Source organism: Nerophis lumbriciformis, linkage group LG23 (genome assembly GCF_033978685.3).
Source record: "Nerophis lumbriciformis linkage group LG23, RoL_Nlum_v2.1, whole genome shotgun sequence".
Classification (NCBI taxonomy): domain Eukaryota; kingdom Metazoa; phylum Chordata; class Actinopteri; order Syngnathiformes; family Syngnathidae; genus Nerophis; species Nerophis lumbriciformis.
In genome coordinates, this window is record NC_084570.2 from 42,326,661 (window position 1) to 42,341,878 (window position 15,218).

The 15,218-nt window shown below is 43.6% G+C and overlaps 1 protein-coding gene across 1 annotated transcript in view; it reads right to left on the minus strand.

The window, feature by feature from the left end:
• plxna3 (plexin A3) overlaps positions 1-15,218 on the minus strand; it is a 101,859-nt gene that overhangs the window by 42,254 nt on the left and 44,387 nt on the right. The window contains exons 7-8 of the mRNA XM_061985497.2: positions 10,190-10,330; positions 9,943-10,043 (exon numbers count right to left, since the gene is read on the minus strand). Coding sequence (XP_061841481.2) covers positions 9,943-10,043; positions 10,190-10,330 — 242 coding nt within the window. The remainder of the gene's footprint in view (positions 1-9,942; positions 10,044-10,189; positions 10,331-15,218) is intronic.

Here is a 15,218-nt window from a genome sequence, read left to right on the forward strand (position 1 = left end):
GTATTTACAACATTAATAATATATACATACTATGCAAATATAAAAAAGGTAAGCTTTTAGTTAATTTTTGGGGGTGGGAATTTGTTGTTTGTAATTTGTTTTTAATCTTCATTATTTACTTCAAGTTACTACAGTATGTCTCTATATACAATTTTTTACACACACTTGTTATTACATATTTTGGCCAGAGGGGGAACACTTTAAATTTTTACACACACTTGTTATTTCACTTTTAAAACCGACACACGGTCAATTTGAAAAATCCCTCCTTTTTGGGACCACACTAATTTTGATAGATTTCACCACCAGGGGTGCAAATGAGACATTCTCTATTAGATGCAACGGTTTTCCGTAATTGGGACCATGATTTATGTCCTAACTTGTTCACACCTCCTCATATGGAAGGTACTTTTCCTTGTTGATGTCTCAAGAAGCTCAATACAAGATCACACACACACACACACACACACACACACACACACACACACACACACACACACACACACACACACACACACACACACACACACACACACACACACACACAGCTGTTTGTTACATTTTTGTTGTGTTTTGCTTGATTATAAAAGATACACAACTATCAAGGAGCTGGTCTGAGAAGTGAAAGAGGAGCAATGTTCATATATTGTTGATATTCAGTGTTTTATTGTTCATAGTTAATATTGTAAATCCCACTGTCTTTATTTTAATGTACATTTTGGGAGTCCGATTCAGTAAAAAACTGTAATATTTCATTCCGGTTTTTTGAGGTGGTCTGTCATAACTTTTTTAGAATTCTATCGGACATTGTGATTTTTGGTATTAGTGTTCCTGAAAAAAAATTTACCCAAACACACTACTGTATAGCAGATTTTTACAGCTACATGTGTATATATCATTTATACACACATACACATTGGCCCCCCAAACACATTTTTCTCTTTCAATGTGGCCCCCCCCAAGTCAAAATATTTGTCCAGCTCGGGTTTAGGATCACAGTGCTTCAACATATTTTTACACGTATTCACATTGCTGCAGCAGCTGCCAAAAGGTGACTATCCACTGAAAAAAAGAACAGCGGTGTTCTATAGAGATGGGTCGCTTTCACATATGAAACGATACGGCACCAATTCCTAGAACCTTGGAATCTTTACCGGTACTCAACGGTATAAATTTTCCGTACTTGTGTGCGCTTTATTAAATATTGTCTTTAATAACAAAATCAATTTTTTTTTATTGGAACATTAAAAAAAAAAGTTGATTGATATAACTTTGAGTTTTAATATTACATTTCTGAGTAAATTTTCTTTGTTGGCAGCCATAATGTGAAAACATTATGGCTGGGTGTTAGTGTCAGGGATGTAATGATTGAACATTTTAGATCACGGTTATTTAGACTAAAATTAGCACCATTATTATAATCGCAATATTGTTAAATGTACTTGTACTTATACACACAATAATAATAACTAAAATAAATATACACACTAGAGATGCGCGGATAGGCAATTATTTCATCCGCAACCGCATCAGAAAGTCGTCAACCATCCGCCATCCACCCGATGTAACATTTGATCAGAACCGCACCCGCCCGCCATCCGCCCGCACCCGCCCGTTGTTATATATCTAATATAGACGATGCAAGGCATTAGTGAGGTTATAAAGCTTTTGCCTGTTAAAGAAAGGAGACTGATCCAATGCAGCACAGACATTCGCGTGCCACGCTGTCACGACCCAGACGCACACCAGTGCGCAATCATATGGGAGCCGCGCTGAGCGCACCTCCAAGCGTGTCTCGCTGCCGGCGACGGCCGGGTATGGGCCCAACGCTCCAGCGCCATCCATTTTCAGGGCTAGTTGATTCGGCAGGTGGGTTGTTACACACTCCTTAGCGGGTTCCGACGTCCATGGCCACCGTCCTGCTGTCTATATCAACCGGGGTGAGCCCCACCCCTTTCGTGAGCGCACTGCGCGCGGAGTGACCCCTGTTACGCGCCCCCGGCAACAGGGGTGGCGGGCAGGTAAGCTGCGCGGGCGGAGCGCGGAGTGACCCCTGTTACGAGCCCCCGGCCATGGGGGTGGCGGGCAGGTAAGCTGCTTACCTGCTGCGTGTGACGCCGGCCGCGGCGAAGGCGGACGAGGCCGGGTGTCGGTGCGGTGGGCGCGGTGGTGACCCTGGACGTGTGTCGGGCCCTTCTCGCGGATCGCCTCAGCTACGGCTCTCGGTGGGGCCCTCTCGGGGGAAGGGGCCTCGGTCCCGGACCCCGGCGAGGCGTCGGGGGCCTTCTCCGCTCCGTAAAAGTGTCCATCTCTTTTTTTTTTTTTCTTCTGTTGTGGCATATGCAGCAGGTGCCTGCTCATTTTTCGTATGTGGGTAACATTTAACTATGTATATATATTTCCCAATTGGTTTAACTGCCACCCGCCTGAATCTATTTAAAATCTAATTTTTTTTAATTTCAACCGCCCGACCCGACCCGACCCGCGGATAAAATCTAATTTTTTTTAAATTTCATCCGCGGACTCCGCGGTTGTGCCCGCAAACCGTGCATCTCTAATACACACTGTTAAAACACTATTGATATAATAATAAATAGTAATAATGAATAATAATATATTTACAAAATATATTATTGTCTTTTATTTCTGGTGGGCGTTTTACTCTTTGGTTGTCCTACTCCTCTCAGCAGTCACTGAACGCACCGTAAAACTACCTTAGTCTCGTATTTCTCGGATCAATCATTCTGTGCTATGACAGCATAACTTGTAGCTTCAATGTGCACAGTTGAATACCGTAGTTGTGTTTATTAAAGTTTAGATTGAAGTATGTCGTTTCCTAATGGGGAAAGACTTTAATGTTTACGTGTTAGCATTTAAGCTAGCATCTAAGCCAGGGGTGCCCACACTTTTACTGCAGGCGAGCTACTTTTCAATTGACCAAGTGGAGGGGATCTATCTCATTCATATATATCATTTATATAGATTTATTTACGAAAGAGAGGTTTTTGTTAAAAAGTTAAATGTGTTTATTGATAATACAAGCATGTTTAACACATTCCTTTCTTTCATGAAGACAAGAAAATAAGTTGGTGTATGACCTGATTCTGATGACTTGCATTGATATGAATCAGACAATAGTGCTGATAACGTCCACATTTTCAAATGGAGGATAAAAAAAGTCCTCCTTTCTGTCCAATACCACATGAAAGTGGTTGGTTGTTGGCATCTTAATTGTCCAGCTTCCATACTCCTTTTTATACATTTTACAAGAAATGCATTGGCGGCAAACTCCAAAGCTTGCTAGCTTGTGCAGGCTAGCTTTCTGAGAGTCTTATTTTGATTTTGTTAGCGCAGGCAGGATGAAGCAGCGCTTTTATTGTGAAGACAGAAACCGTGCAGTCGGTCTTTAGAGTTTTCTTAATAATACCAGCGTCATGTCACGGGTGCCGTGAATGTCAATCAAGTGACGAAAGTGGCGTCTTGGTTAAGATTAATGATCACTAATTTTTAGATTTATTTTTAGTGCCTGGCTGGCGATCGACTGACACACCCTCCGCAGCTCGCAATCGACATAATGGGCACCCCTGATCTAAGCTAACGAGCTAGCACTAGTCAGTCCGTGAGTTTATTAATGTGCAGTTTTCAATCACAGTTTTTCGCGCATTTTAATTTAAAACACTAATGCTAACAACCGTCGTGAGTTTTACGGCGGTTATAATTAATACTGTTTATCGCTATGACCTTGTTATAGCCGGTGTTCTGTCGATTTCCGCAACCCACAGTCACTGAGAATGTGCACAAACGCAAACATTTCCGCTATTTTCCTTGAACAAAATACACATCGAAAGCAGCTCCTTCGTGAAGATTCCTTGTGTCAACGTTGTTACTCCACAAGTAGGTGCGGTAGTCATTTTAAATTATAGTGCATTCATTGTATCTTCTACATTTACATTTTAATCACCGTTTAAACAGGAATATTAACTGTACAGCTTATACCATTAGCCAACAAGGAAGGTCGTAGATCTGGATCTGGGGCAATCGGTTGCCTCTGCACAATAGGCATACAATCTTTATTTATTGTGGGTATCTTTAGCATTAAGAAACAGGAAAAAAACCAAAACAAAAAGAGTATAAACCTTGATTTACCTAAAATGCAAATTGCTTGTCTATACTGTACGGTGACATAATTACTTCCAACAATGAGTGCTTAGACAAACTCATTTATGAATGGTAAAAACGAGAAAACACTTGTTCGAGGACGTATTTCGGACATTTTCTGAAAATGTGATCAAAATCCGTATACATTATGTTGATAACTAACATACAAACCCTGGCGAAAACATAAACTTGGAGGTAATAACAGCAAGTCTACAACGGGAGCGTTATTTGATATCCACATCAGCATTTCGAAACGTATTTATGTTGCTAAATAACAGGCAAACAAAGTAAACCTGGTAAAAACAGAACCTCACTGAAGAAAGTAATAACTGCATCTCGACAACGGGAGCGTTATTTGACATCCAAATCGCCGTTTAGAAACTTAATGTTGCATATTACTTGGATGCGTAATTCAATAGACCCCACTATCGAGTTACGCAACTGGTTGCTTTTATGGAGGAAGCTGCTAAATTCGACAGCAACTGGACGTGACGTTACGCGCAATCCAGGTACTGAAACAAGGCCCCGTTAGATTTTGCGTGAATCGGTGCCCGGTAAGACCGGTGGGGTTAGGTTGGTGCCAAAAAAGTACCGGATTCGGTGGCCATCCCTACCACCTCCCAGTACATCAAAACAAACAACACTGTTTATAAATAACAACAATAGTCAACTATTTTACATTCTAAAAGGAACTGCAGTGACAAGGAGGCGTCACTTATATTAAAAAGAAACAATATTGGTATTAATATTCTTTCAATATGGTGGCAGTGTGACGTCATCATGTCATTTGTAATAAAATAGGCTAACAAAGAGCCTAAAACCTACAGTATATTTAAAGACAAATCTTTGTGTTTTTATTTATTATTAGTATCAACATTTCAGCCTTTTCTCATTACGTTGTGTCTTTTTGCTCTATTTGTACATTATTTTTGTGCCATAAAAAATAAAAATGTCCCCCAGGCCACACTTTTTGGTAAAAAAAGTCAAGGAGTGGTGTTCTAAGTGTCTCTAAGACACTGGTACTGCACACTCCCTGGCTTGTGGTGGCGGATCTACGCTCTCGCTTGCAATACTTTGGTGACCGTTTGTGTTTGATTATTGAATAGCCTGATGCAAAATACCTCTTTTACACTTTTAATATGTACCGCTGCTTGCTAAATATAGCAACACAGTGGATCATTTCTGCTCGGTAAGGGGTGTTTTGTGAAGCGCAGCTACACTCATGCTCTCACACACTTCCAATATCATTTGCTTACGAGCAAGGACAAACTGAAAATCAGTATTCGTGACAGGCTTCCACAAATAAAAATACAAATATGAAAACACAGGCTCATTTTGTTTAAGACAGCAGAGGTTCTTCTTCGGCATAGATTTAGTGCTTAAAGGGGAACATTCTCACCAGACCTATGTAAGCGTCAATATATACCTTGATGTTGCAGAAAAAAGACCTTTTTTTTTTTTTAACCGATTTCCGAACTCTAAATGGGTGAATTTTGACGAATTAAACGCCTTTCTATTATTCGCTCTCGGAGCGATGACGTCACGTTGTGACGTCACATCGGGAAGCAATCCGCCATTTTCTCAAACACATTACAAACACAGAGTCAAATCAGCTCTATTATTTTCCGTTTTTTCGACTGTTTTCCATACCTTGGAGACATCATGCCTCGTCGGTGTGTTGTCGGAGGGTGTAACAACACCAACAGGGACGGATTCAAGTTGCACCAGTGGCCCAAAGATGCGAAAGTGGCAAGAAATTGCACGTTTGTTCCGCACACTTTACCGACGAAAGCTTTGCTACGACAGAGATGGCAAGAATGTGTGGATATCCTGCGACACTCAAAGCAGATGCATTTCCAACTGTACTGGACAGATCAGCTTTCAGGAAAAGAGAGCGGATGAGGGTATGTCTACAGAATATATTAATTGATGAAAACTGGGTTGTCTGCACTCGAGGGAGTACTGGAGAGTGCTCCCCCGGGTGATTCCCTCGTTCTACTGGGGGACTTCAACGCTCATGTTGGCAACGACAGTGAAACCTGGAGAGGCGTGATTGGGAAGAATGGCCGCCCGGATCTGAACCCGAGTGGTGTTTTGTTATTGGACTTTTGTGCTCGTCACAGATTGTCAATAACAAACACCATGTTCAAACATAAGGGTGTCCATATGTGCACTTGGCACCAGGACACCCTAGGCCGCAGTTCCATGATCGACTTTGTAGTTGTGTCATCGGATTTGCGGTCTCATGTTTTGGACACTCGGGTGAAGAGAGGGGCGGAGCTTTCTACCGATCACCACCTGGTGGTGAGTTGGCTGCGATGGTGGGGGAGGATGCCGGACAGACCTGGCAGGCCCAAACGCATTGTGAGGGTTTGCTGGGAATGCCTGGCAGAGACTCCTGTCAGAGAGAGTTTCAATTCCCACCTCCGGAAGAACTTTGAACATGTCACGAGGGAGGCACTAGACATTGAGTCCGAGTGGACGATGTTCCGTGCCTCTATCGTCGAGGCGGCCGATTGGAGCTGTGGCCGCAAGGAGGTTGGTGCCTGTCGTGGCGGTAATCCTAGAACCCGCTGGTGGACACCAGCGGTAAGGGATGCCGTGCGTCAAGCTGAAGAAAGAATCCTATCGGGCTCTTTTGGCTCATAGGACTCCGGAGGCAGAAGACAGGTACCGACAGGCCAAGCGATGTGCGGCTTCAGCGGTCGCGGAGGCAAAAACTCGGACATGGGAGGAGTTCGGGGAAGCCATGGAAAACGACTTCCGGACGGCTTCGAAGTGATTCTGGACCACCATCCGCCGCCTCAGGAAGGGGAAGCAGTGCAATGTCAACACCGTGTATGGTGAGGATGGTGTTCTGCTGACCTCGACTGCGGATGTTGTGGATCGGTGTAGGGAATACTTCGAAGACCTCCTCAATCCTACCAGCACGTCTTCCTATGAGGAAGCAGGGCCTGGGGAATCTGTGGTGGGCTCTCCTATTTCTGGGGCTGAGGTTGCCGAGGTAGTTAAAAAGCTCCTCGGTGGCAAGGCCCCGGGGGTGGATGAGATCCGCCCAAAGTTCCTTAAGGCTCTGGATGTTGTGGGGCTGTCTTAGTTGACAAGACTCTGCAACATCACGTGGACATCGGGGGCGGTACCTCTGGATTGGCAGACCGGGGTGGTGGTTCCTCTCTTTAAGAAGGGGAACCGGAGGGTGTGTTCCAACTATCGTGGGATCACACTCCTCAGCCTTCCCGGTAAGGTCTATTCAGGTGTACTGGAGAGGAGGCTACGCCGGATAGTCGAACCTCGGATTCAGGAGGAACAGTGTGGTTTTCGTCCTGGTCGTGGAACTGTGGACCAGCTCTATACTCTCGGCAGGGTCCTTGAGGGTGCATGGGAGTTTGCTCAACCAGTCTACATGTGCTTTGTGGACTTGGAGAAGGCATTCGACCGTGTACCCCGGGAAGTCCTGTGGGGAGTGCTCAGAGAGTATGGGGTAACGGACTGTCTTATTGTGGCGGTCCGCTCCCTGTATAATCAGTGTCAGAGCTTGGTCCGCATTGCCGGCAGTAAGTCGGACCCGTTTCCAGTGAGGGTTGGACTCCGCCAGGGCTGCCCTTTGTCACCGATTCTGTTCATAACCTTTATGGACAGAATTTCTAGGCGCAGTCAGGGCGTTGAGGGTATCTGGTTTGGTGGCTGCAGGATTAGGTCTCTGCTTTTTGCAGATAATGTGGTCATGATGGCTTCATCTGGCCAAGGTCTTCAGCTCTCACTGGATCGGTTCGCAGCCGAGTGTGAAGCGACTGGGATGGGAATCAGCACCTCCAAATCCGAGTCCATGGTTTTCGCCCGGAAAAGGGTGGAGTGCCATCTCCGGGTTGGGGAGGAGATCTTGCCCCAAGTGGAGGAGTTCAAGTACCTCGGAGTCTTGTTCACGAGTGAGGGAAGAGTGGATCGTGAGATCGACAGGCGGATCGGTGCGGCGTCTTCAGTAATGCGGACGCTGTATCGATCCGTTGTGGTGGAAGGCAAAGCTCTCAATTTACCGGTCGATCTACGTTCCCATCCTCACCTATGGTCATGAGCTTTGGGTTATGACCGAAAGGACAAGATCACGGGTACAAGCGGCCGAAATGAGTTTCCTCCGCCGGGTGGCGGGGCTCTCCCTTAGAGATAGGGTGAGAAGCTCTGTCATCCGAGGGGAGCTCAAAGTAAAGCCGCTGCTCCTCCACATCGAGAGGAGCCAGATGAGGTGGTTCGGGCATCTGGTCAGGATGCCACCCGAACGCCTCCCTCGGGAGGTGTTTCGGGCACGTCCGACCGGTATGAGGCCACGGGGAAGACCCAGGACACGTTGGGAAGACTATGTCTCCCGGCTGGCCTGGGAACGCCTCGGAATCCCCCGGGAGGAGCTGGACGAAGTGGCTGGGGAGAGGGAAGTCTGGGCTTCCCTGCTTAGGCTGCTGCCCCCGTGACCCGACCTCGGATAAGCGGAAGAAGATGGATGGATGGATGGATGGGTTGTCTGCACTCTCAAAGTGCATGTTGTTGCCAAATGTATTTCATATGCTGTAAACCTAGTTCATAGTTGTTAGTTTCCTTTAATGCCAAACAAACACATACCAATCGTTGGTTAGAAGGCGATCGCCGAATTCGTCCTCGCTTTCTCCCGTGTCGCTGGCTGTCCTGTCGTTTTCGTCGGTTTTGCTTGCATACGGTTTAAACCGATATGGCTCAATAGCTTCAGTTTCTTCTTCAATTTCATTTTCGCTACCTGCCTCCACACGACAACCATCCGTTTCAATACATGCGTAATCTGTTGAATCGCTTAAGCCGCTGAAATCCGAGTCTGAATCCGAGCTAATGTCGCTATAACTTGCTGTTCTATCCGCCATGTTTGTTTGTATTGGCATCACTATGTGACGTCACAGGAAAATGGACGGGTGTATATAACGATGGTTAAAATCAGGCACTTTGAAGCTTTTTTTAGGGATATTGCGTGATGGGTAAAATTTTGAAAAAACTTCGAAAAATAAAATAAGCCAATGGGAACTGATTTTTAATGGTTTTAACCCTTCTGAAATTGTGATAATGTTCCCCTTTAAAGATGATCCCTGATGTGGGATATGAACAGAGGATATCGTTGTGGCTTGTGCAGCCCTTTGAGACACTTGTGATTTAGGGCTTTATGAATAAACATTGATTGATTGATTGATAAAAGGGAACTTTTATTTTGCCTATATTTCACAATCCTTATGAAAGGTCTCCGGCACGCACGCACGCACGCACACGCACACACACACACACACACTGTCCAAATCACCCCAAAGTTGTTCCATTCGTTTGTGCTGCAAAATGTTTTGGTCTAACTATTATAGTTTTTAAGTTATTAATGTTTCAATATTTATAACCAGCCCTCCCACCTTGTCAAAACCTCCTCAAACCAGTAGCAATTGTTTGTGCTACGTTTGTGCTTCAAAATTCTTTGGTCCAACTATCATAGTTTTTAAGTTATAAACGTTATATGGTTTTATGTTATTAATGTGTAATTAACGTGTTATTATCCATAATTAAAGTTTTCAAGTTATTAACGTTATATAGTTTTATGTTATTGCCGAAGATGCTCCTTTGCTCATAAAACCAGCAATGTCATGCCCGTTAAAAAAAGTTAAATGGGGAACCAGTACTTTTCAAACAGAGTATAGTACCGTTTTTGATTCATGAGTACCGCGATACTATAGTAGTACCGGTATACTGTACAACCTTAGTTGGTATTGATACAACTGGAGTACTTACTTATTGTGGAGGACACACCATCCACAGTGAGGGTCTCCGGAGGACAGACAGTCGGAACAAGACTGATACTGCTCACACGTCTCCACAGGAAGTCTGCTCACCTGAAACAACAACAACAAGGTGGCCGACCACGTGTCAAACACACACACCTGCCTTTTCAGAGGCGGTATAGTACCGAATATGATTAATTAGTATCGCGGTACTACACTAATACCGGTATACCGTACAACCCTAGCGTAGTGTGTACCTGTCTGTCGCTGAGCAGGTAGATGTACAGCTGGTCCGGACTAAACATCATGTCTCTCAGGATGGACTTGCCTTCCACCACGGTCACCGTCTCATACAGCAAAGCATGCTGGGACGGGGGCGGGACTCCGTCCACGCGGATCTAAAAAAACAACAACAACAAAAACACACGTCATGAACACATCCTGTGTGTACCATGATGTTTGTGACTCAGGAGCCTCGTGACCCAAATAAACAAGAGTGAGGAGGGGTTAGCAGGGAGGGGTGGGGGGAGCACTGACAGGTAAGTGTGTGTCGTTAGCTGTGTGTTCATTAGCTGTCTTGGACTTAATTAGAGCTGATGAGTCCACCACACACACACACACACACACACACACACACACACACACACACACACACACACACACACACACACACACACACACACACACACACACACACGCGCGCGCGCACACACACACACACAAACACACACACTGAGCAGTTTTGAGGGAAGAATGGGGGAGTCATGAAAGTAGGACACTGCAGCAGACAAGAACCCCCCCCCCACCCCTCCGCGACACACACACACACACACACACAGTAGTGAAGATGTTATTCAAAGCAGCCGACATGACACTCAAGCCCCACCCTCACACACACACACACACACACACACACACACACACACACACACACACACACACACACACACAATGTCACCAATCGGCAACAAGAAGAGGAGGGGCAGAAAAAGAACCGGAGAAAGATTCAGGAAGGCACCTTTGACCTAAGTTGGGAATGTAACCCTACACACACACTGACCTTTGACCTCTCACCTTGAGACAATCGGTCTGTTGTCACTGTGTGTGTGTCTTACTTCCTGTGATGCCATGACGACGCCCCCCCTGCCACTGCCCCACCCCCTTCAGTCTTTACAACTGTCCCATCACGTATATGTCGCGATACCACACGTAAGCGACATCTATAAAAAAATGCGTTCGATAAAACGTCCGATACATTTTTTTTTTTTATTCGGCTGAAGTATGGAAGCAAGGTTGGTTGCATGAACAAAGGCACTGGCTCTCTAGTAACCGAGCAACGCAGGAAGTGATCAGAGATCAGCGGGAGTGACGTGCTGGCAGCCAATCAGGTGACAGTATCAACAATCAAGTGTAGAGGTTGATTCTTTGCATGAAGTGAGAAGAGAAAGTCAAAATGAAGAACTTGTGGACAAAAAAGGAAAAGTCCCGGGACAGTATGGCACTTTAGGGGATTTCTCTTCAAAGGGACTGCAGTCAGACCAACGTGGAGCGTGCTCACCCTTTAGAGCACAGCTGTCACTTCCTGGCACTAAACCTGCAGGAAATAGTTCTTCTCAGGTTTCTCTATGTTCACATTTTCACAGTTAGCACTATTTTCTTACACTTTATAAAGCATTTCTTACATGTTCCTTATTTTTAAGAGCATATTGTTACGTGTTCAATGTGATTTTAATATTTTGTTTTTACATTTCCTTCCCGCCTCGATAGCTGAGGGATTATAATGAGAGGAATTACATTGAAATCAAAATGTCTACATTTAAGATGTTTATTGATCAGTCATAGAAATATCAATTATTATCGATATCGACCGATATATAACAGTTTTTCAGCAAGATTTGTAAGCTTTACAATATAACTAAAACAATTCTTACTTACAAAAATGTTGTGAGTGCGGCTTATATACCGGGGCGCTCTATAGTCTAGAAAATACAGTATGTAACTGATTTGTTATACATCAAAGGATGCTGACAATTTCATTGAATAAAAATGTGTTAGCTAAATGTGTGTGTAGAAAAAGTATTTTAAAAAGTATAAAAATTAAGACCGGTATATTCAGACTGAAGCACCTTTGGCAGAACTAATGTGATTTAGTACTAATATTTTAGAATTTGGAACTTTTAGAAACATTTTTACACTGTTTTTTTTTCACGCTGAATTTTTTTACACTGTATTTTTGTTTTTTACACTGAATCTTTAGAGACTGAGTTTAAAACACTTTATTTTAACAAACTGCAATTTTAGACACATTATGCACACACATTTTTATTTAATGAAATTGTCAGCAAAATTTGATGCAAAAACATCATTTGTGTCTATTACAAAAGCTTTTTTGGACACTGAATTTATGCAGTGGAATTGTTTGAGTTAGAATTTTTTTTTTACAAGAAATTATGCTGAAAATTTCATTCAATACAAATTTGTGTATTGAAATGTTTTAATTTTTGCAACTTCTTTTTAAGAACATATTGTTACGTGTTCAATGTGACTTTAATATTTTGTTTGCATTGTTTTCATTGCTTGTGTTGACATTTCCTTCCTGCCTTGATAGCTGAGGTATTATAATCAGAGGAATTATATTTGAAATAAAAATGTTTACATTAAAGATGTCATTAAAATATCACTAATAATCAATATCGACCGATATAAAACAGTTTTTTCAGCCCTAACGTGCATCATGAATGGCCCTGAACCAGCCCTGATGTCACACGGTGAGGCCCCTCCCCTTTAATGAACAGCACCAATAACAGCACAGTGATGTACGGAATGATTTGCAGAGCGTCCCTTTGTGCTGACGGAGGCCACACTCCAGTTGCCATCGCCAACTAGTGGCCTGGCATGTCTATTGCACCCTTTCCCACTCTTCCCACATGTTGTCACAACTGTCGTGTTTTTAACTACGGCGTGGAAACGTTTCCTTGGATGCTTTTACAGATAACGCAAAGGAAGTGCTGTTGCAATGGCGTGGCACAGCTGATGTCTTCGGTCTACTAATGATGCACTGAGGTGTGTGTGTGTGTGTATAGGCACATATCATTCAATCAGTGTGTTACTGGCTGATGTGGCACGGCGGCATGGAAGCGTGCGTGCGCGCGCGCGCGCACACACACACACACACACACACACACACACACACACACACACACACACACACACACACACACACACACACACACACACACACACACACACACACACACACACGCACACACACGCACACACAACGGGGCGATCAGGTTTCATGGCAGCTGTTCCTGTGACTGGTGTGTGTTGTTGTATTTCTACCCTTCTTGAGACATCAACAAGGAAAAGCAGCTTCCATATGAGAACATAAATCATGGTCCAAATACATAAAACCATTGCATCTGATAGAGAATGTCTCATTTCATTCAATCCATCAAAATGAGGGTGGTCCCAAAAAGGAGGGACTTTTCAAATTGACTGTGTGTCTGTTTTAAAAGTGCTCCCCCTCTGGTCAACATATGAAATAACAAGTGTGTGTAAGAAATTGAAATGCGCACCCTTTGGCCAAAATTAATGAAAAAAATAAAATATGTATATAAAGACATTCTGTAATAACGAAGTAAATAATGAAGATTAAAATCCAATTACCAAAAAAAAGTTAACTAATATTTGCATAGTATGTATATATTAATACAAATCTTTATATATCTAAAAAGTGTGGGTCTAAAGAGGTAAGCATTTTTTGGAGGTCTCAAAAAGGTAACAAATACAAGTGTGTGTGTGTGTGTGTGTGTCTGTAACGTGCACAAATGTGCATTTTCCAAACTTTGAAAGTTCAACGTCCATACGTTGCCATGGCGACCATATGAGGCTAGATGGACGGAAATGAAAAAGGAATTGTGTGTGAATTGAGATGGCGCGTGCACACACACACGCACACGCACACTCACGCACACACACACACACTTTTTCTCACACACACACACATTTTTCATTGAGCCATCAGAGCCTGAGGGAGGAAGACGAGAAGGAGGAAGGCTAGTGAGGGGTAACATTAGGGTTGGGGGGGGCCTGTTAAGCTTATTAGCCCATCCCCCAGCACACACACACACACACACACACCCACACGCACACACATAATGGTTAATACTGAGACCACCAACTGATGCATTTCACCCTCCGGTCTCACAAAAAATACACACACAGCATTTTTCCCTTGTTGTGTTCTCGTTAGTAAGCAGGAAGTACATCGCTAACTAGCAAGATAATTGATCGTCCACTGAGTTGACACTGTCATCACAAAAAGTCTATTTTAGAATATATTCAAAATAACTATCATTAACACACAACTTATGCTGATTCAGCTCAGTTTCTTCATGACAGCGACTCAAAGTACGAATGCAGGATGCCATTGAGAACTCCTTTTAGAGAACTACTGATTCTACATCTTATTTCATTTCAATCTTTGACTGGAAATAGATCAACTCCATATTTAAAACAACGTGCTTGTTTCTTCACACCTCGAGCGACCCACCGTTGGAGATAACGCCTTCGTGGTCGCCATGGTAACGCGCGGGGAGACGGAACATGATCGCATGTGACGAGTCTTCAGTCTCTTTGGGAGCTGACAGATCCACTAATTCTTCCATCGTCTCCACGGCAACAGCATAATAATTAATCCTCCTCAATGCGTGTGTGTGTGTTTTTCAGCAGGGAATTCTCGGAACGCTAAGTTATGTGCTTATAGAGACATGAACACACACACACACACGATGGGAACAGGAAACACAATGTTAAGACACAAAGGCGTTTCTGTCAAACACACACACACACACACACACACACACACACACACACACACACACACACACACACACACACACACACACACACACACACACACACACACACACACACACACACACACACACACACACACACACACACACACACAAACTTTGTTTCTCAGGGGAAAGTAGTGAGCATGATTAGTTAAACTTTCTTTTAAATGAATAATTGCTAAATGTCAATCACGCGCTCTTTCCACACAAGTGGATATTTGACAAATTTCAATTGTCTGCACTTTTTGTTACACAACAATACGGAGGTTCATTTGTGTCTTTATTACAAAGGACAAGGACACTGAATTGACCGTACATTTCAGACTATAAACCGCTACTTCTTTCTACGCCTTATGAAACCATGCGGCTAATTTATGGATTTTTCAATAAGCAAATCGTTTTCATTAAACACATTAAAGACACT